Here is a 24,340-nt window from a genome sequence, read left to right on the forward strand (position 1 = left end):
TTACCTGGGAGGCGTGGATTACCTGGGAGGCGCGGATTACCTGGGAGGCGCGGATTGCCCGGGCGCGCGGTTAATTTGAATTTAAAACATGGATTCCCTCTCCGAAATAATTCATGTACCCAAAATTGGACCGCAAGTTTTTTTCTTTTGGGGAATCTCTATGGGAGTTTAAGATTACAATAAAGCTAATAGGTCCAGTTTGGGGTACCTTTGGTCCGAAATGGGATACATAGGGCCGAAAATGGTGACTTTGGTCGTTTTAAGGGTACTTTTTTTCTATTTTGGTCCATTTTTGGGTACATCAGAAAAGCAGTTGGAAAAACGAAGAGCCTTATTTTTTTTTTCCCACCCATCTCCAAACTCCAAAAATTTATTGCTTTAATTTATTTATTGCTTCCGTAGGTATAAAATAAGATAAAAACCACTTACCTATATTTTAATTACGGTAAATTAAAAATACTTAATTAGTGTACTAAGTTACGTTTAAAAGAACCTTTTGTAACAATTCCAATATGTAAATATAGGTATAAGGATTGAAAAAATACTTAAGTGGTTTTACTGATAAACTCTAAAGGAATTTAACTTTAAAGGGTATCTTAGATTATTGTTTTTAATTTTATTCAAGTTGAAAACGTATTAAGAGTCCTTCAAAGTACTATAAAAGGATTTTATTTACGAACTTAATTCATATTTTCTTCAAACTTTCAATTCGCTTTTATTACTATTTAAATACGGTAAAATATAATTCTTAAACACAAATATAGTCAGAAAGATACTATAAAACACTAAAATTAAAATTAAATTAAATTTGTGTGGATAAGATTTGTAAATATCATTTTGAAACTAATAACTTTCACGCTTTATTTAAGTCAAGCCAATAAAAACAATTACCTATATTTTAAATACGGTAAAATATAAATACATTTCCGATATGTAAATAGGTAGAATAACACTATGAAAAGTTCCTTTTTCTTCTTTTAATACGACAACACACAACTCTGATACGCAAATATATAAAGAAAATATAAAAAAAAAATTTACTCTACGTTCGATACGTTAAAATACATTTCCGATACACAAATATAGATAAAGAAATACTATAAAATGTAAAAAGGAAGAAAAATACTACACATTAACCATTATGAATTTAAGCTTACAACATCCTTCACGTATAGAGCATAACATATATGTTCAGAGTTAACTGGTTTCCTCGTTATCTTTATCGCATGTGTTTTAAATAGCGTATGGAATAAGTTAAGAATGTACTGAAATGGTGTATGTTTAAACCTCGTAGAATAAAGAGTAAAACATATGTTCAGAGTCGGCTTGATTACTAAAGCGAATAACACAGAGACGTTTCCGGTGTAGTCACGTAGGAAGAAAAATACTACAACACTCTCTATACTCTACATTCAACACGTTAAAATATACTTCCGAAATGCCAATATAGGTAGTAAAATACTACAAAATCTCTATACTTTACCTTCAATACGTTAAATTACATTCCAATATGTAAATATAGGAGGAAAAATACTACAAAAGCCTCTTTTCTTGGCGTTCAATATGTTAAAATAGATTTCTGAAATGCAAATGTAGGTAGTAAATACTGCAAAATCTCTATACTCTACCTTCAATACGTTAAATTACATTCCAATATGTAAATATAGGTAGTAAATACTACAAAAGCCTCTTTTCTTGGCGTTCAATATGTTAAAATAGATTTCTGAAATGCAAATATAGGTAGTAAATACTACAAAAGCCTCTTTTCTTGGCGTTCAATATGTTAAAATAGATTTCTGAAATGCAAATATAGGTAGTAATTACTACAATTTAAAAAACGTTGGTAAAAAGAATATCATTTTAACTTATTTAATTGTGTTTTTTACCCAACCAAGCATTTATTTGAATAAAAGTGGTATTTATTTAAATAACCAATAGTTAAATAAAAATTGTTAAATGTTTAAATAATCGAAAGTGAACAACCCTATTTTTTAAATAAAACAAACAGACTTTAGAGTTGATAAGATTTGTAAATATCATTTGAAACTAATAATTTTCACGCTTTATTTAAGTCAAGCAATTACATTTTTAAAAATGAAAGAAGTTAAACAATATAAAAATTTGTAAATATTGTAAATATTTTTAGGTAATAAAGAAATTAAGAAATGTTTTAATTAAAATATCTTTCATTTTCTATTACATTTTTAAAAATGAAAGAAGTTTAACAATATAATTATTCTAATATAATTTCAAAATCAGGTATTATTTAAAGTACAAATGCATAATTTAGTGAAGCAATTCTTATTTAAATACTTTTATTTAATTAATTTGTGTATCTGAAATGTATTTATTGAAAAATAAGTGGGTTTTACTATTTATCACGGTTTTTTATATATATATATATATATATATATATATATATATATATATATATATATATATATATATATATTGGAATTGTTACAAAAGGTTCTTTTAAACGTAACTTAGTACATTAATTTATTTTGGAAGTTCAAAACGTATTAAGAGCCCTTCAGAGTACTATAAAAGGATTTCATTTACAAACTAAATTAATATTTTCTTCAAACTTTCAATTCGTTATAATTCGAATTTAAATGAAAACATCATGGATTATAGGTGCGTAATCTACTATTAGACCGAACGGATTAAAAAATACTTAAAGTAAGTGGTTTTACTGATAAACTAAAGGAATTTAACTTTAAAGGGTATCTTAGATTATTGTTTTTAATATTATTCAAATTCAAAACGTATTAAGAGTCCTTCAAAGTAATTTAAAAGAATTTTATTTACGAACTAAATCCATATTTTAGAAGTTAGTTTGTATGAAATACTTACTAATACCTGAAAAATAGACTTTAGAGTTGATAAGATTTGTAAATATCATTTGAAACTAATAATTTTCACGCCCTGATGGTGCCCCGAGCCTCCGTCGACGTCTGAAATGTGAAATGGGGCACCGACGGGGCTGGCGCGGACGCTGGGGCACGGGCGCCACCCGCGTCTCAATGTCTGACTATCATCTCGCAGTTCCATACTGGGCTATTTGACCATCAAAATGACCAAATACACGTATATTTGAACATTTCCTTGACTACATGACAGAAAAATTGTTTAAAGCTCCATCTACTTGGTTACAAAATTTGTTAAATACTTGGCTTTAAGGCCATCTAAATTAAAGTTAGAAGAAGCTAGACAAAGAGAAATTGTTCTGAAAAATAAAATTAAAGATATAAAAACTAACCAATAGTATTTCGAATACCAAATAATTCGACGTATTTGTTTTTGAAATAACTAAATAGTTTGCATATTTGTCAAAAAAAACTAAAAAAGTAATTGAAATTACTATTAATTTTACTTGCAATAGTAAAATACTAAACCAAATGTATAATTTATATTTTATTTTATTTAATAAATTTAAACTATAATACTAAACTTTTTAAAAAAAAACTTTTACAAACAAAATTTAAAATACACATTTTTAAAATTTAACTACACCAGCTCCAAGTCAGCTAGCGACTTTTTTTTTAAGTAACTACTAACTACAATTAAAATCAAAGGATCTGCTATATTTTTCATGCTTTGAAAACAATTCATTAAAATCTCGAGTTTTTAAATATATGTAAAACACGAAGGAGCAGATCTTTTATCACAAATTTTCATAAATTATATTTAATTTAGTTTATAATAATATAGGGAACTCAAAAATTAAAAAACGAAAAATCAAAAAAATTACTTACTTCAACCTTTCTCCCAGTTATTAGTTTCGTTTTAAACTTGGTTTACGTTTTAGTTTTACTTTGCTATTCTAGAAAATTCCAAAATTCCTTTAGAGTTTATCAGTAAAACCACTTACTTTAAGTATTTTTTTTAATTAGTTCGGTCTAATAGTAGATTACGCACCTATAATCCATGATGTTTTCATTTAAATTCAAATTATAACGAATTGAAAGTTTGAAGAAAATATTAATTTAGTTTGTAAATGAAATCCTTTTATAGTACTCTGAAGGGCTCTTAATACGTTTTGAACTTCCAAAATAAATTAATGTACTAAGTTACGTTTAAAAGAACCTTTTGTAACAATTCCAATATATATGTATATATATAAAAAACCGTGATAAATAGTAAAACCCACTTATTTTTCAATTAATACATTTCAGATACACAAATTAATTAAATAAAAGTATTTAAATAAGAATTGCTTCACTAAATTATGCATTTGTACTTTAAATAATACCTGATTTTGAAATTATATTAGAATAATTATATTGTTAAACTTCTTTCATTTTTAAAAATGTAGTAGAAAATGAAAGATATTTTAATTAAAACATTTCTTAATTTCTTTATTACCTAAAAATATTTACAATATTTACAAATTTTTATATTGTTTAACTTCTTTCATTTTTAAAAATGTAATTGCTTGACTTAAATAAAGCGTGAAAATTATTAGTTTCAAATGATATTTACAAATCTTATCAACTCTAAAGTCCATTTTTCAGGTATTAGTAAGTATTTCATACAAACTAACTTCTAAAATATGGATTTAGTTCGTAAATAAAATTCTTTTAAATTACTTTGAAGGACTCTTTATACGTTTTGAATTTGAATAATATTAAAAACAATAATCTAAGATACCCTTTAAAGTTAAATTCCTTTAGTTTATCAGTAAAACCACTTACTTTAAGTATTTTTTAATCCGTTCGGTCTAATAGTAGATTACGCACCTATAATCCATGATGTTTTCATTTAAATTCGAATTATAACGAATTGAAAGTTTGAAGAAAATATTAATTTAGTTTGTAAATGAAATCCTTTTATAGTACTCTGAAGGGCTCTTAATACGTTTTGAACTTCCAAAATAAATTAATGTACTAAGTTACGTTTAAAAGAACCTTTTGTAACAATTCCAATATATATATATATATATATATATATATATATATATATATATATATATATAAAAAACCGTGATAAATAGTAAAACCCACTTATTTTTCAATAAATACATTTCAGATACACAAATTAATTAAATAAAAGTATTTAAATAAAAATTGCTTCACTAAATTATGCATTTGTACTTTAAATAATACCTGATTTTGAAATTATATTAGAATAATTATATTGTTAAACTTCTTTCATTTTTAAAAATGTAGTAGAAAATGAAAGATATTTTAATTAAAACATTTCTTAATTTCTTTATTACCTAAAAATATTTACAATATTTACAAATTTTTATATTGTTTAACTTCTTTCATTTTTAAAAATGTAATTGCTTGACTTAAATAAAGCGTGAAAATTATTAGTTTCAAATGATATTTACAAATCTTATCAACTCTAAAGTCTGTTTGTTTTATTTAAAAAATAGGGTTGTTCACTTTCGATTATTTAAACATTTAACAATTTTTATTTAACTATTGGTTATTTAAATAAATACCACTTTTATTCAAATAAATGCTTGGTTGGGTAAAAAACACAATTAAATAAGTTAAAATGATATTCTTTTTACCAACGTTTTTTAAATTGTAGTAATTACTACCTATATTTGCATTTCAGAAATCTATTTTAACATATTGAACGCCAAGAAAAGAGGCTTTTGTAGTATTTACTACCTATATTTGCATTTCAGAAATCTATTTTAACATATTGAACGCCAAGAAAAGAGGCTTTTGTAGTATTTACTACCTATATTTACATATTGGAATGTAATTTAACGTATTGAAGGTAGAGTATAGAGATTTTGCAGTATTTACTACCTACATTTGCATTTCAGAAATCTATTTTAACATATTGAACGCCAAGAAAAGAGGCTTTTGTAGTATTTTTCCTCCTATATTTACATATTGGAATGTAATTTAACGTATTGAAGGTAAAGTATAGAGATTTTGTAGTATTTTACTACCTATATTGGCATTTCGGAAGTATATTTTAACGTGTTGAATGTAGAGTATAGAGAGTGTTGTAGTATTTTTCTTCCTACGTGACTACACCGGAAACGTCTCTGTGTTATTCGCTTTAGTAATCAAGCCGACTCTGAACATATGTTTTACTCTTTATTCTACGAGGTTTAAACATACACCATTTCAGTACATTCTTAACTTATTCCATACGCTTTTTAAAACACATGCGATAAAGATAACGAGGAAACAAGTTAACTCTGAACATATATGTTATGCTCTATACGTGAAGGATGTTGTAAGCTTAAATTCATAATGGTTAATGTGTAGTATTTTTCTTCCTTTTTACATTTTATAGTATTTCTTTATCTATATTTGTGTATCGGAAATGTATTTTAACGTATCGAACGTAGAGTAAATTTTTTTTTATATTTTCTTTATATATTTGCGTATCAGAGTTGTGTGTTGTCGTATTAAAAGAAGAAAAAGGAACTTTTCATAGTGTTATTCTACCTATTTACATATCGGAAATGTATTTATATTTTACCGTATTTAAAATATAGGTAATTGTTTTTATTGGCTTGACTTAAATAAAGCGTGAAAGTTATTAGTTTCAAAATGATATTTACAAATCTTATCCTCACAAATTTAATTTAATTTTAATTTTAGTGTTTTATAGTATCTTTCTGACTATATTTGTGTATAAGAATTATATTTTACCGTATTTAAATAGTAATAAAAGCGAATTGAAAGTTTGAAGAAAATATGAATTAAGTTCGTAAATAAAATCCTTTTATAGTACTTTGAAGGACTCTTAATACGTTTTCAACTTGAATAAAATTAAAAACAATAATCTAAGATACCCTTTAAAGTTAAATTCCTTTAGAGTTTATCAGTAAAACCACTTTAAGTATTTTTTCAATCCTTATACCTATATTTACATATTGGAATTGTTACAAAAGGTTCTTTTAAACGTAACTTAGTACACTAATTAAGTATTTTTAATTTACCGTAATTAAAATATAGGTAAGTGGTTTTTATCTTATTTTATACCTACGGAAGCGATAAATAAATTAAAGCAATAAAATTTTGGAGTTTGGAGATGGGTGGGAAAAAAAAAATAAGGCTCTTCGTTTTTCCAACTGCTTTTCTGATGTACCCAAAAATGGACCAAAATAGAAAAAAAGTACCCTTAAAACGACCAAAGTCACCATTTTCGGCCCTATGTATCCCATTTCGGACCAAAAGTACCCCAAACTGGACCTATTAGCTTTATTGTAATGTTAAACTCCCATAGAGATTCCCCTAAAAGAAAAAAACTTGCGGTCCAATTTTGGGTACATGAATTATTTCGGAGAGGGAATCCATGTTTTAAATTCAAATTAATCCGCGCCTCCCAGGTAATCCACGCCTCCCAGGTAATCCACGCACGCGTGCGCTATCTTCCTGCCTAGGTTATCAAGTATCATACAACTTACATAATTTCTACTTATTTCGTACGATAAAACGCGATCGAGATATTCGTTTTAAGAAATACTCGTGAGATTGGTTCAAGTGTCAAGCATACTACAATGATATTAAAATGAAGTTTAAAAATATTTCCATTCTACTTTAACAACGAATATTCCATGACGTCAAAACACTTCAATTCAAATTAACCGCGTCCCCCGGGGTAATCTGCGCACGCGTCGCCTAGGTTATCAATTTTTACATCATTTCAACTTATTCCGTACGATAAAACGCGATAAGATATACGTTCAAGTATCTTTCGAGATAAGCGTAGATAAATGAACAAGTTGTCCTGGACACAATATGCTGATATACGGGAAAACAAATCGTCGCGAGAAATACCCTAAATACATTGACTTTTCGATGATTTTACCCCCATTTCATCCCTTAAATCCCGGATTTCGATCCCGAACCCAAACCCGAACCCGGGATCGATGCCACACCCTCACTTTCCTTCTACTACAATTTTAAATAAATCTCATTTTAATCTGTATCATTATTTTTAAATTTTCATATTAATAGGGAAAGTTTTTGACCAATTTCAATAACTGATAAGATTTCTTCGGTTGTATACTATTGGACCGAATCCCGTTTCACCGAATCCCATTGAACCGAAAAGTATTTTCGTTTATAGCCCAACATGGCGGGATTCAGTTGAATGGGAAATTTAAATCTGGTTCGTTTTCACTTCGGGTAGTTTAGTTCAGGTTGGGTTAGGTTAGGTTAGGTTGGGTTGGGTTAGGTTAGGTTAGGTAAGTTCAGGTTGGGTTGGGTTGGGTTGGGTTAGGTTAGGTTGGGTTAGGTTAGATATGGTAGGCAACTATTTCACGTCGGGTCTTATCAAGGTTATTTTCCAAAATTAAACCCGGAAAATATCAAATTTCAAGGGAAAAAGGTCTAAAAATACACGTCGGTACGAAATAATAAATATTTAAGACATAGTTTAGTCCAAATTAGATATACTATCGTCACGTAACCTACGATATATAAATATGTATCACTAACGGTATATTGAATGAAAACCGTGCAAAACGCGATTTTCGGTCGATTGGAATTCGGTTGAATGGTACATTCGGACGAATGGGATTTCGGTCCAATGGTCTACAATCGATTTCTTCTGATCATTAATATAAAACCTATTTTTATTGACTTGAACATTTTTTTTGAGTTAGTTAGAAATACAAGGTTTTCAATTGCTTATTTTACCAGACCGCGGACAAATATTAGTAACAGACAAAGTTTTTAGAATATTTTTCACAGAGGTTATTTTTAAAATTTCGAAGATATCATGGTCGATCATATCAAGGAAGGCATTCCTGATGACCAATTTCCAAAATGGTGATAACATTTTTAATCGGAGACCTGAAAAAACTTCATGCAATCTTAATAAACGTACAGTAATTTTATTTTTTTCTAATTTTTATACATTACCATTGGCCGTCATGTTCATAATGCCACCCTCAAGGCATAAACCTTTCGCAACTTTTTGTTTGCTTTAAACTACCAGTGTGCCAATTTTGTTTTTGATGGTCAAATGTTAGGGGTCAAGGCTATCTATCCTGGACTGAAGCTTCTTTTTCTTTAAAACATTATATCAAATTTGCAAATATGTTTAACTTACATAAAAGATAATGGAAAAGATGAGTAACTTTATAATTAAAGGAAACTGCAAAATATTAATGTGTTCATGTTTTTATGGTATTGCAATTTATAAACTACCTAAATAACTCTCCTGTAGGCCAGATTATTTATTTCGATAAATGATTTCAATCCCTAACTTACTGATATATGTACATGGTTTCGGGCTAATTGCTACATGCAGAAAATAACGTTATGTGCTCCTAACCTTCAATTATTGTAAACAATCGCATTGTTTTAATAGCGTGTATATTATATAAAGGTCCATAAAATGTTACATTATAAAAATAACATGTCAGAAATATTACGTTTATTCAAAACATTATTAACTTACCTAAGGTTTCGTATTCAGTCCACACAGCTCACTTTTGAAGTGACAAATGTAGAGAGTTATTCTCGATAAAATATGCAAACTACTATGTTCAGAGAAATTTTCCATTCTAGTTGACAAATTGTTGTTTTTAAGTTACTTTTTCTTACACTATAATTAAAATAAGATTAAAAATTAAATATAATTTGTCATGATTTTAAAAGAAAACTTTAAATATCGATTGCATACTGTAAACTCTTAATTATTAAATAAATTGAAAGTACTAATTATTTTGGAGTTTAAATTATTGTTATTCATTAAAGGAATAATTGATTTTATAAAATAAAATGTAGTCTTGCCCAACTTGACCCAGCTTTATTAGTGGATTCTTCGCACAAGTGATTTGCACGCGTGCTAGAAAAAGCTATTCTCCTCGTGACTGTAGCGCGCGCTCAAAGACTTGTAAAAGTAAGAGACTGTGACGTAAGAGTAATATTTAAATAAAAAGGTCACGTTACTAATGCAGAAAACATTTTCTTGGCGTTTACACTTGACAATACCATTACTGAATCTATCTTGCATCACTAACAATTGTAAGTGTAAGATCTTTAAATCAGTGATAACATAGAATTCCTTTACATATATATATATATGGTGTTTCGCGGTCAAAATAGACGTCTGTCAAATGTTGCACGTTTTTAAGGTTTAAGTCTCTATTGATATTGCGAATGTGAAATAGCTGAAAGTTTAACATCTATGTCGATCTTGATTGGTTTTCGATTTATGTTTACGGAAACCAACCATTTCTTTTTCTTTAACTTAAAGGTAGATACATATCCTAAGCAACTTTCAAGTTCTTATTCACGGGATATTTGAATGGTTTTTATATAAGCTTCTGTTGCTTCAGAAACTCAACAATGCTACCTAATCTTCTTAATTTTATGACACTTGGGAAATAAGGTGGTACACTTTTCATTCGTATGATATATTTCATCTCCGAATTTCTTACCACCTTTGTCGATCGCGAGCAAGAATTTGAGTAACCTGCTAGCTTGTTTAGTCCTTTATGTCTTCTTGTTTAACCACTTCAAATTATCAACATTGATAATTGGCAACACTCTCTTTAGTAGTAACAGCGTTTTGTTCTCGTTCCACTTCTTCATTCTGGTGATCTGTCGATTTTTGGTCACCTTAATCCGCACAGCAAAAATTTACCTAGGTTTTAAGTATCTAAACATCCTCTGATCATACACATTGGCCAAAGTAAGTGTATAACTATCCCACCAGGATAATTTCATTAAGTAATACACCAAAGCCGCAAGTTTTTGATAACGCCTAAAACGTGGTTAAGTAATATTACCTAAGTTCACCTTCTGTTTTTATTTCGTTTTTTAATGTGTCACGGTTATATGTTACATTATTATTTCAACTAAATGAGCCTCAAATGTGTCAATAACATTTCGCCAGTTTTTGTTACAATCTTTTCTTAGACTAGAAGCAAAAGATAACGTGCCAACTCTGTTTAAAAAGTCTTCGACAGGTGAAATTTTAGCCCTCTTTTTAATTCTGCTAGAAAACTATAATAGATAGATCGATGAAACCAATTGCAACTATTATTTATTTTCCAATATCTTTCGTTATTTATCGGTTTCCAACAACATGTTTAATTAAAGGCTGGTTTAAAATTGTGGTAACCATTATTATAAACAATTTCTAACGCAAATAGCTTTTTAAAAGCTTAAGCGTATAAAAAAGGATATTCCTAAAACCACTTCCCAAGTTGTTCTTGGGATTTGTTTTTTTTTTAAACCAGCCTTTAATTAAATATATTTTCAATGTTATTGAATCGCTGTCGAAGTTGCGTTATTAATAATCGCTTGGTGCATTTTAGGTGTTTCCCAATTTCGACGAAAGTTTGTAAACGCGATAACTTCTCAACCGTTGGTTGTAGAGGGAAATTTCTTCCACTTTCTAAATATGAATCGACCATTGTGAATTCAAAAACGTGCCAGTCAGTGCCGTAGAACCAATATTTAAAAAGTTGTCAAAATTGAGTTTTGACGGTACCCGCCAAAACTATTAATTTTTGGCGGACGAAACCGAGAAATAACGAAAGATATTAGAAAATAAATAATAGTTGCAATTGGTTTCATCGATCTATCTATTATAGTTTTCTAGCAGAATTGAAAAGATGGCAAAAATTTCACCTGTCGAAGACTTTTTAAACAGAGTGTACTTGGCATTGCATGTCGGATAATAAGAACGATGTAAAAACTTCAAATAACCAAAAATATTAAAGACTTAAACTCTATAGTATTGTTGCAGAAAACGTGTACGAAACCATATTGTACAGAAAAAAGCTTGGCCACACATCCACACACTCTTTGTACACTTTCCTAGTGAAAGCGGCAACCTTTTTAAGGAAATCGTCATACAATTGATGGACGGAAATATTCCTAGCCCTGGCTCAAATATATTAATTAATTCACCAAGGCGGGGGGGGGGGGGGGGGGAGAGATGGCGACAAAATGCGAGTCGTGGCCTTTCGTGGCGTGAATTAAATCTGAGAGAGGGGGTTACATACAGGGGAAAGAAAAAATAAATAATCAATCACAAAATCTTTATTTAACATTTATAACCAAAACACTACACAAAATAATAAAATTCGGGGGAAATCAGATATTATGGTTCTTTTGATTAGTCGGATAGTTAGGCCATCACTATTACTATTTATTATTTTTAACCGGGGATAACATGCACAATAGATATAAAAAATTAAAACACTCTTGACTATAACTGGTTAATTAAAAAATTCTCTTACGGTTCTCAATAGGATCAGTTCCAACTTCTCTTCGCTCTGACATTCTGATCAGCGGGGGGGGGGGATAAAATAAACAATAAACACTAAACTCTAAAATAAAATACTACAATTATGGCCGACTACAAGTTATTCTAAAAAAAACTTCAACTTTACCAAAAATATACGAAGGTGAGGGGTAAACACGATGGACAAAAATGGCTCCTAGCAGTATAAAGATACGAACGGATATGAGCTCTCGAACTCGGGAGGGGTCTATTTTAACCTTTCCTTGGACAATAGCGAGGGGTAGCACCTTTCTTAGAAATTTTCTCTCTTCGTTTAAACAGTTATTTCAGACTTCACCCTGGGTATTCTACAGGGGAGGGGGAAATGAAATTTGGTCCTTATCAAGTGCTAGATTTTCTTCGTGGCTGCTCTTCGTTTACGGGATTCCGGGTTCAACTTCCGGATTACGGCTTCCGGATTACGCAAGACACACGCACACGCGTTTTCTTGAAGGGGCTCGATTGGGGAATTCTTGTTCGCAATGACAGTTCCAAACTGTCCGTTCGTCTCGATTACGGTACGGGAGTCCGGATGACGACGACGAACTTCTTGCGAGTGACGTAGATACTTAGGGTTTCCTTCTAAAACTTCTGGCTAGGCGAGGGGCGGATCTCGTGTCGTTGGATGCTTGTTCTCGGGATCATCGGAGGATTGGCGGTCAGCTGTGAATTGACTCGTTCGAGAGGGCTCATGAAACGGCTCTGGTTGTCTATCTGAATACTTAGGTCCATCGGTAGTGGCTTTTGGGGTATTGTGGGGTCTGACTGGTGAGACCGCGCATGGATTAAGCGGACGGTCATTCCGAACTTGGGTTCCGAACCTTCATCCAGGAGCGTGGCGTGTTCTCTCGAGAGAATCCCAAAATTCTTCTTTTTGGGGCTCTGTCTCTTAGTTTTGTTCGGGTGATTGGGGGGCGGAGTTGAAACAAAAAGCCACTGGTGACGTTGTCCGATTTACTAAAGGTCATTCGGGAGGGGGGGGGGATGTCAGATAGTCTCGAGGTTCCTGATTTTCTGTCTCCAAGCGGACGGCCTTGGAAAACGAGCGCTTTTGTTGGGTTATCGCTACCTGGTAGTGGATTAGATGCCCGTGAACATGATAATGGCTCTATGGTATCGCTGTTAGCTGAGGGGATATTATTGGTCTAGTTTGGAAAGTTTTTGGGAAAAATTTGGTTCGAGATGGCTCTGAAGGTTTTGCACCACGGTAATACGACGAGGGGAAATACGCCAATTAGCTCTATAATGCGAGGGCTCTAATCTTAGTATTTCTGAAGGCAGGAGTTTAGTTTTTAATTTATTTTAAGAGAACGGTTTAATTGATTAACCTAATTTTTATATTTAAGGGTAGGTTAGACTAGATCCTATGAGCTATGTAAATTATACGGGATTCCTATGTACCAGTCATAAATTATTTAAGTTCTGAAGTTTAAGTTAATTTTAATTATTTCTAACTCGCGGGGGTTATTATTATGTATTAGAACTTAAAATTATAAGACTTTTGGTATATGGTACGTTACATATGTTCAAGACCAGATTGGACTAACGCGGGGGCTTTGAGAATCGGTAGTCAGAGTGCGGGGGGAAAATGTAATAACAAAGGTAAATAACACACAGAAAAAATTAAAAAATGTAAGTTGTGCGGGTGGAAGGTGAACCTGAAGGGTTACAGAGCTTAAAAACTCATTTGACCTTATGAAATTTTAATTAGCGTTGTTTTTAAATTTTGATATATTCTTATGCCTTGATTATGAGATGTTCTCTTTGCGATGGAAATGCATTATAAACAAATAGTCGAAACTACATTGAACGCAATCGGCCTCAAGGAAATCACCCATTTTATTCGATAAGCACTTTATTAAGTATATTTTTTGTACCATAGGTACTCAGATACACGGGAATTCTTACTCAAAATGACATGGATTATGGCGAACCTAACGGTTGAAATAACGGAAGTGGAGTTGTTATTAACACATTGTTTAGTATTGTTCAAACAGCTACTTTGTCTGTCCTCGTGTACCCTACTGTTCTACACAATAACTGTAAATTAAAATTCTTTGTTCAAAAATTTAACTTATTTATGGTTTTCGTGCTTCCTTCTTATGACAATTTTACTATAACCCGAAAATATTTAGAAAATTGTTGATCAATGGGTATTTTAACCTAAATTTCCTTAATTTAAATAAAGAGTAAGTTGCAAATTATTCGTTACCGCCTTAATTTTGTTATTAAACTAAGCGCTTACGTTTAAAATACCAAAATTTAAAGTTTCGTTGCTTTCCGTTTCGTAGTTAATTAGAAATAATTAGTAGAACGCCGAAACCATTTGAATTTTACCCAACATAGAGTTTAGGCTTGGATACAAAATGTAATACTGATTCAATTGCCGAAACCGAAATATCTCCCGGAGAACCATGGGATTCTACTACTGAATTTGGTACGCGGCGCGGCGGGTGCTTTCATGGTTTTAAAAACACGCGCGTGTTAAATTGACCAAGGATATTACTGGTATGTTCTTGGTAGTGGGAACTATATAACCTACCAGATGTAGTGGGAAAAAATCAGAGAAAGACGTAGTCAATGACCATACAAACTAGGCGCGATAAAATTATCGTTCAAAATAAAATCCGCAGTAGGGCGCTGCACGTAAATTTAATTTTGATATTAAATAAACTTAACGACGGTATTTCATCAAGTGAGTTACATTTTCGAAAAGCCCATGAGCAAATGAAGAAGACAAATATAAAGTAGTTTAGTTTCTATTCGCCACCGAAAACTATAGCTGCGCCACCTAGTCACACTGCCTAGAACTATATTTGGGTGATACGGGTAATGGCGTTATGCGAAAATGCGCGTTTTATAACATAAATTAAAACATTTTACCAGAGATTTACTAACGATTTTAGCATATTTTTTAAAGCGTGTTCTAATGTTTTGTATTAACAAATATGTATATACGACATTTATTTATTAATTTTGAACTGCCAATAGGTATTGAATTCGTAAATATAACTATAAATATTCGAGTTTAATAACACTATGAGTAGGCCTTGGAGAATTCATACAAGGGATCAGTTTGAAAGTTTTAAAGGTATGTAGGAAATTTATTATTATCTTCACATTAGAACAAGCCCAGATTGTTCTAATTTCATAGACTAGTAGCTTCAGCATTTTGTATAATGTATAATGTATTTTAAATAATTTTATTTGGTATATTAGTGAATCGCTCCAAGCTTGAAATTTTTAAGTATATTGGAGAGTAGTCTACTCTTGATCCATATAATAAGGTGTGCGGATGCTTAAAACAAAAGTTAAAATTTGAAGTTGGTGATGGAAAACACAGCATTGAAAGGTCCATTGTTCATGCAATAGTGGGTAAATATATTTTTTATTAAAACCCAATTCTTTAATGTAACCTGTTTTATTTATTATTCTAGAAATTCAGGCTTTTGCAAACATGCAGTAAATTGCTGGTCTATTTTATATATAAAGATACTGAGAGCTATCCCAACTTTCTGACTTTAGAAGTGGGGTAAAATGAAGGAAAAGAACTAACTGTGCCTTCGGTATTGTACGGTAATAAAATGGTTAGAGTTGCGAGGGTTAAATTTGCCTGGCTCAAAAAGGTTTATGTACTCTTATTTGGTCACTTAGTCTCAAAAATTTATTTCTAGCTTTTAGTCGGGATGAAATATTTGTGGAGAGTCCATTTGTAGCGAAGATAATATCAATTGAAGAGGCAGTGGCACAAAATAACTAAGTTAGAAAGGAAGGAATCTACTGGCTAACGACTGTAGAGGCTACTATGGAAAAATTCAGCTAGGCCTTTTCATTTTTTTGTCTATTCTCTCAAGGGCTATTTTAATTGATATTAAGAGAGACTGACAATATTTGAAGAAAACGTTGTCCAAATATATAATATTTATTTTAGATTTTAGTTAAAGAAAAGTTATAATTAAATTTACACTTCTAGTCAAGGAAAGTTATATTTTTAATATGTTAAATTAGTTCCTATTTTAAATTTTGGCCAATTAGTATTTGTACTCAAAGCCATGTTAACTAAAAAGGAAAAAACAAATGTATTATAGAATTAATTCAAAGTTAAAAGCAATTAAATTCATTGAAGAAACCACTTAATTAGAAATTACAATAGAAGTGAATAAAATGTTAAGGTATGCAAATAAGTATTAAAAATAAAAACCATTTGAATTTACAGTATTATTTTTAATCATATTGGGATCTGCGGCAATAGCTCGAAATGTTATTAATCAACTCGAAAACTCATACCGAACCATCAGGGTGGCAAAGATAGGAAAATTGGGGTCCAATACAAAATAGAAAAATATGCCCTTTTAACGCATAATTTTGTGGGCCTCAATGTAATATTTTCCAGCGATAATGACAATCGAACGGCTTGACCTAAAATTAATTTAATTCATTAGCATTTCCTTATTTTGCAGTATATAATAAAACAGATCACCTTTAAAACGATTCACAAAACGTAGGGTCCTCTCTTTTCATTTAGTTACATTGGATTTGTAATAAGTTTACATGGTAAATTATTGTATGGAATGGCACTGCATTTCATGCGTCTCTTGAATTATCTTCATCTAAATGACAGTTATTATGATATATATTTAATAATATTAACTTTAAAATCAGTAATAACAAGTAAAATTTGTCTCTCACCATTTCTTTCTAAAAAGTCTTTATCTTTAAAATGGGCGCTGCAAATCTGTGCCCACTAACTAGGCATCTTCCCTGATTTTATATTAGTTAACTACACATTAAAAAGATTTTTGCATTTCGGAAAATTGTGAAACGATAACTCCAACGTTTTTTTCTCACCATTTACTCGAATTGTAATATTTTTAAGGGCAGTATTACTACAGAAAGGTACTTCGCAATTTATGCCACCTCTGCGCCTACAATCCGCCATATTAATCGTTTGTTTTGATCAACAAAGTACGCTGACAAACCAAGCTGCAGGGGTAGCGACTGTGGCGCCGCCTATACCCGTTTCGCTAGCGAATTCCGAAAATCTTTTTGCAACTTACTCTTTAAATAACATTAAATTATCGAAAATAAATCCTAAATATTAATAATAATAATCTAGGCTAATATCCAAGGCACCACCCTAGGCCCAAATCTTCTAGCGACTTTTATTGCCTTTAATACGGGTGGCCGGGTTACAAGGGTAGGAGAGTGGTTGCAAGCCCATCATGGCACGCGAGTCAACGTTCCCTACACTTACTATTACTGCGTCCGAACCTGGATCTTCTTTTGCGAGGGAAAATCACCACCCCAACTCAATATTTACTTTTGGTAAAAAATATAATGTTTAAAGTGACTAAATTAAAATTAGTTAAAATTTAAATCACAATATTTAAAATTAATTAATTTGTTTAACGAAAGATCTTACACTGGACTGAATACATATGTGAGGTCTGCAAGTCACACCAGGGGCGGATTAACCCTTTCGGTGCCTTTAGGCACAAAAACATTTGGGGCCTATAGGCTTCGAGCTTAGGAAATATAGCGCCATCTGCCTTAATATCCTCAATAAAATATGTGAAGAAATAGCAGACACCTTTTGAATTTCTAGATTTTCCGGTTGAACTCTCAGCCAGGTCTGCAAGTCACACCAGGGGCGGATTAACCCTTTCGGTGCCTCTAGGCACAAAAACATTTGGCGCCTATAATCTTCGAGCTTAGGAAATATAGCGCCATCTGCCTTAATATCCTCAATAAAATATGTGAAGAAATAGCAGACACCTTTTGATATTCTAGGTTTTCCGGTTGAACTCTCAGCCAGGGTGGGAGAAGTGGCGTACTCCTGTAATCCCAAGCGTCTGGGAGGCAGAGTTTGTGGTTTTCCGTATGAGGACGACCACCAGCTTATTTTCTTCTTCTTCCGGGGGGGGGGGGGGGGGTAGTTAGTTAAGGTATTATTACAATTTTGTAGTTGAATATTTGTTATGTAATTTCGGGGTATTTTAATAAAAGTACAATCTTTTACGAGGGGTGATTTGTGTTTCGTAATTTATAAACAGCCCTTTAATAGAATAGGGCTATTAAAACTTTTTTTAAGGCCAAATTAAAATTTAATTCAAAGCTGATGTAACATAAGTTATTTACATTTTAAAAAAGACATATTTTTGTAAATAACAACTGACAGAAGAATGTATGTAACTAAGCCCTGCATGGGCGTGCGCAGAGGGGGGGGGGGAAACAACCACCTTTGCTTAGCTATGAATGCACTCCCGGTGTGAAAAATTACCGCGCTTGCCCATGCAGCCCAGATATTTAGCCTTTCGAAGGAATTTGAAAAATGAGGTGCAAATTTTAATAATAGTATAAATGTTTAAGTTGCTACTTGTAGGCTTAGAAATTCAGGCTTAGTAGCTGCTAGAAGGCTTGGATTGTATTCCGTTAGTCATGAAGGTATCCTGGAACACTCCCAGTTAGGTACGACTCAAGACGAATGCACGTGTCATACCTACTTGAAAAATGCGCTGTCTATTGCATCTTGGATGTAAATTGTAAATTCATAGTGAGAAGAGAAACAAATCAAGTATTAACGTTAGTTACGTTATAATTTGTTCCAAACATAAGCTATAGTACATGTTTATTGTATTTATTCTACATATGCACTACATAACCGTTGAAAATATTTCAAAAAAGAGCCACGAAGTGTGACGATTTTATGGTTGGGGTCCAATAATTCCACCTCAACCAACTCGGTCAATACCGTCAGCAAAATAATTAAAGAAATATTAAAAATGGCCTAACGAATTACACACTCTGATTAGCTATTTATGACGGTTAATTGTAGGCCTTAAATATTATTAAAGATTACAACGGATTCAGATAAATCAATGAACACTTTTATTAAAGGAATACGGTTATTATCAACTAATGATTTCACACTAAAATTAATACTATTACTAATTATAATTAAAAAATTCTAACTACGCTCTGGCTCGTTTATGGATTAAAAGGGGATTATCGCGAATGGTACCAATTAAACACTGCGCACTTAGTTCACTATTTTAGCAACGAATGCTCTATTTTTGAACTCTATTGGCTTTAGCGTCGGCGTTAAGTTAATGCGTTAGCATAAAATTAAGCTGGTTTCACACTCGACGGAAAATTGGCAGCGTAAAGTTGAACGTTAGTGGTATATCGAATGGGAATCAATTTTCAGCTCGGCGTTTATTAGCGTCTTTCCGGCCTATTTTCCGTGGAGTGTGAAACCAGCTTCACTCAGGAAGAGCGGTGGCTCCAGGGCGGCGAAGCTTGACGGGCGGACGTTCACTGTGGCGGTCCTCAATGCGTGTTGGCTGGCGATACGAGATTCGGCTCCTGCGAGGAGCTTGACGAAGGCGCTCCGGTATTTCGGCTGGGCACTACTGTCATTGGACGTTCATAGCTTCAAACTCATCATGACGGCTACTCTGCAACTCTTTTTCAAACCGTTTTCGGCGGCGACAATATTTTTGCTTTTCGATCGTGACCCCGGCTTACATGCCAAGGGGGAGCGGTCTCGTTTCCGGGCGTTTCACAATCGCGGTCAAGAGGTTCCAAAATATTGCACTTTGTAATACTCGCATCAATTTCCGGTTTCTACAGGATGGTTTCCTCCGGGGCAAAACTAACCATTCGAGCCAGAGCTACATTTCTTAAACATTACTTTGCTAAACATAAACACTTTAATAGAACACTTTATTTACATCTATAACATATATTTGGCAAAACCTGAGTTGACCGGGCTGGTTGTTGGGCCCCTTATCTACTTTCAAATATTAAACAAGGGATCGCGTTTCAACGCGCCCAATTTATTGGTTACAGAAGGTGATTAAAATGTTTTATATGATTTTATTTGGATTTTAATACTCTAAAGAGTAGTTTTCATGATGGTATTACATTTTTCTGCTTCTCAATTTGTACCAATAATATTAATCTTATCGTTATTATACTTTATGGAATATTTACTAAACGTCGTCTGTTTCTCACGATTAACCTACTGAGATGAAGATTTTTGAAGCGGGTACGAGTTTAAGCAAACAGTCTGGAAGGCTCAAGCCCTTTCCCTTTGTTCGAAGTCGACGATGCGGCGGAGAGCAGGTGCGATAAAAACTGGTTTATGATTCTTCGTCATATTGTTGAATTATCGTTTCAGATCCTTTCGTCGCAGGTTGTTGGAATATCTTTTTCGGGAGAGTGGTTTTCAAAGACGGTATCTATCCAACTAACTGCATTACTCCTTAAAACTAAAGTTCACTAAGTTTTTCCGATATTAATCCAGACATTAATACAAGGAAGGTAAAACAACCCAACAAAAAAACATGACCAATAGTAACTGATATCCTTACCAAAACTGTACAGGTCCATGAACTGCAGTTATATTCATAGATTATTGTCATCATAAGCCTATCAACCCCAAGTTCGAATCGAAAGGCAGTGTTGGTTCAAGCAAACGACTGGCGAAAGTACAGCGCTAAATCCACGCGGTGGCGGAAAAGAGAAACGTAACGCGTCCGGCAATGCATGATGCCAGCTGCTTCGGTAAGGGAGAGATGCGTAGAGAGAGAAAGGGGGAAGGAAGAAGCTTCAGTTTAGCTCTACCAGGTGCCGATACTATTGCCTGATTTCTTCTTTTTCGCCCGTCCATAGGGCGCTATGCGCGTTTCAAACTTAGAGGTCAAAGGCTTATGTTGTCATCTATATTGAATTATAATCGTTCGATCATAAAAAACAGTCATTTTGTGAAATAAATGAGTAATAAGTTTTTATTACGTCTAATACAGTTTTATTTACATTGACAACTAACAAGAATAAAAACTAAAATAGATAACGTCTAGTTTACGACTATATCAGTCAGTAGCGCCATCTAGTAAATATTAGCTTATCGCGCCATCTAGTATAATATACTTAATAGGTTAAATATAAGTGAACTAGTGCTATTGTTGATTTGAGGATCAGTAAGCGAGTTGTTTTTTTTGGAAGACACAGGTATTACACATACGAAATTAAACTTCACCAAAAATAATTCTTGCAAAACATTGTCGTCTTAAAACTCTTTTTAATTTAAAATAAATCCTAATTTACACGACTTATACGTGGTTAATGAACATAAATCTCTGAACCTATAAAACAAAAATTACCACTTTAACCATAAAATTACATATCGGTCTCGTGATAGGGTTTTTGATGTTCTGAGGCGGAAGTATCTTCTTGGTCCTTGGACTCGACCTCCTTCATTTCTTCCTCAATTTCGCCAGCTTCGGTTGAACAAAATGACGAGAATGTGTCATCGGATTCTGTAAGCTGGAACGAAATAAAACCTGTCAATTACTGAAAATCAGATACATCGGTCTTAAATAATATCGAAAAGATATGCGCTACGGGTTCGTAATCGGGATCCTGGGACGAATGGTAGGACTCCTCTTCGGCTTTGTTCAAAAGTTCTTCCAAAGTCTCTTCAGTTGAGAAATGGTAATTTTCTGGAGTGACAGGACCAGTAAACCATCGATAAACACGATACACTACGTTTTCACTTTTCTCGGAAGAATCCTATTCATTAAACGAAGATATTATTAAACAAATATCCGCTTATTGTACATAATATGATTACCAGGCGGCGTTGTTTCGCGAGAGGCTCGTCCGCGGAGCCTTCATCAACAGCGTCATCATTATCGACGGATCGCCGGAAAAGATTTTTGGAACGTCGACGAACACGACGGACGCATTTCATCTGCATTTGGAATCTGGTTAAAATTATACCTTTTTTAAAGAGATTACATCTTACATGTCCTCGAACGTAAGATTCGTATATCTTTAAAGCTCTCGAAAGCAAGTCCATTCCGTGAGCAGACAGTGGAACATTTTTAAGGATAAATGCGGAAGTCGAGCTCAACAACGCCGATAACTTCTCCGCAGCGCCGTCAACTGTAACAATTAAAATAAACTTAGACCAAGGAAATTGCCACTGAGAGTACTTTCAAATACCGAACAGTTTCCCAGTCTTCTTTGGAATTGTAATTAACTCAATTGTGAACCTCATAATGTCCGCCAACAACGCGTTTATCAGATGCTTGAAGATGGCAATTCGATATTTCTGCGTCAAGGCACCTCGTCTATCAGAGTCGGTTACTAGAATATCTCCTTGCTCTTGACCGTCCACGCACCTGCTGTTGTTCACATCAGAAGTAACACTAACCACCAGCTGATCGCCTGTCATGTTGCGAGACTTTCGACTGAAGAATACGCTCTGAAGAAATGTGGACAGATTGATGATAAATTGGAAATGAATGCCAATTTGTGCTTTCGTCACAATAAATACCCTTTATAAAAAGGCTTATGTTTAAAAAAATTATTATCTATTGGAGGATTTTTTTGCCTTTAAACTAAAATAGATATGCTTTATCTTTGCTGTAATTGACGTTACAAGAGTTTAATTTAATACTTTTAATAATAATAATAATAATAATAATAATATAAAATATAAATCTTTGGACGAGTAAAAAAGGGGTTAGTTTTATCACACTTTTTATTCACAATTATGTTGTTTTTATTTAAATAAACAATTTATAACATTTTTCTAATATTTTTTTACTGATGTTTATTTTAAAAGGTATAAGAAAATAATATTGACTTCGCTTGATACTTTAAGAATCTGAATTTTTACAAAACTTGGGGGGTTGAAAGTTTTCTTATATTGTCGTTTGCCTTGGCTTTGGCGTTAAAGTTGTAGTTCCAGCATTCCAAGCTTGTTTAGAACCGAGATACGGAGAATGAACGATAAATAAAACGCGCAACGCTCTTCTGAGCTGCCAAAGCGCTCACGCAGCCTGAACAATGATTGACCCTCACATAGGAAGCAGAAACGAGCTGGCCGAAGGTCTGCCCAAAAATATTTGGACAAATCGGATTTCTGTAGAGACTATTACACGAAAACAAATTGCGCAAGCTCATAAAAACCATGCTTAAAACAAGTTAGACAAGTTTTTCAGAGGAACAAATTACTTCAAATAGAGATTTTATGCCGTTGATGTGATTAATGTTTCTAATGTTGCACTGATAAATGATACGTGGACATATATGTGTCTCATGTATAAAATGTTTTATAATAGATATAAGACTTCCAAAATTTTATGCTTTACTATCTTTAATACCCGGCTTCACCCAGGGTCATAGTTTTAATGAATTATATCTGATTTGTACGTAAGAAAGGAAAACGCTGTAGCAAAAACGTAACACACGTAACACGTGTAGCAAAAAGTCTTCGTAGCAAAAACGTAACACGCGTAGCAAAAAGTCCTGAACTACTTAAAATCCTACCTAAACCTCATCTACGAATTTCACACTAACCCGTTAAAAAAGTGTAAACACGCGTAGCAAAAACGTAACACGCGTAGCAAAAAGTACTCGTAGCAAAAACATACCTCACGTATCACGCGTAGCAAAAAGTACTCGTAGCAAAAACGTATATCACGTAACACGCGTAGCAAAAAGTACTCGTAGCAAAAACGTATCTCACGTAACACGCGTAGCAAAAAGTCCTGAACTATCTAAAAATCCCAACTAAACTTCCCCTTCAACGAAATCCCATTCTTTCACACTGAAGCCCAGTTCACACTATACAATTAATTAGGGCACTTAATTGAAACCAACTAATTGTAAGCAAGAAAAATGAATAGTGTGAACAGAAAAATTGTAACCATTGTTCCAACTTTTTCTGTTCACACTGTACAATTTTCTTGCTTACAATTAGTTGGTTTCAATTAAGTGGCCCAATTAATTGTATAGTGTGAACTGGACTTCAATCCCCTTCGACGAATTTGACACTAACCCGTTAAAAAAGTTTAAAGGTCGGGACGGGCGCAAGGAACTCAAGAGAAGAAAACAAACCGCGCGACGTTTTATAACAAATAACGGCGCGACCATGCGACATTAAAAAAAATTAGATGTGAACATAGATAAGGGAAGCATAAGGGTGGAAGTCGAGAAAAAAAATGAAAGCCGAGACCAGCCGGGTTTTATCCCAGCTTGTGGCACTGGGTGAAAACTCGGAACAACTCCTTCTGCGTTGAGTTTGCAAGTT

The 24,340-nt window shown here is 32.8% G+C and overlaps 1 protein-coding gene across 1 annotated transcript; it reads right to left on the reverse strand.

Annotated features, from left to right (window-relative positions):
• Positions 1–21,310: 21,310 nt before the first annotated feature.
• LOC149949836 (uncharacterized) lies at positions 21,311–22,477 on the reverse strand. The gene is made up of 5 exons (XM_090169517.1): positions 22,246–22,477; positions 22,046–22,185; positions 21,872–21,991; positions 21,643–21,810; positions 21,311–21,564 (listed from the first exon to the last, which is right to left on the reverse strand). Exons 1-5 carry the CDS (start codon positions 22,475–22,477, stop codon positions 21,418–21,420), a joined length of 807 nt encoding a protein of 268 aa, XP_090025643.1. The 3' UTR covers positions 21,311–21,417.
• Between the last annotated feature and the right edge of the window lie 1,863 nt (positions 22,478–24,340).

This window comes from Leiobunum rupestre, chromosome 3, assembly GCF_980474605.1.
Source record: "Leiobunum rupestre chromosome 3, qqLeiRupe1.1.hap1, whole genome shotgun sequence".
In the NCBI taxonomy this organism is placed as follows: Eukaryota; Metazoa; Arthropoda; class Arachnida; order Opiliones; family Sclerosomatidae; genus Leiobunum; species Leiobunum rupestre.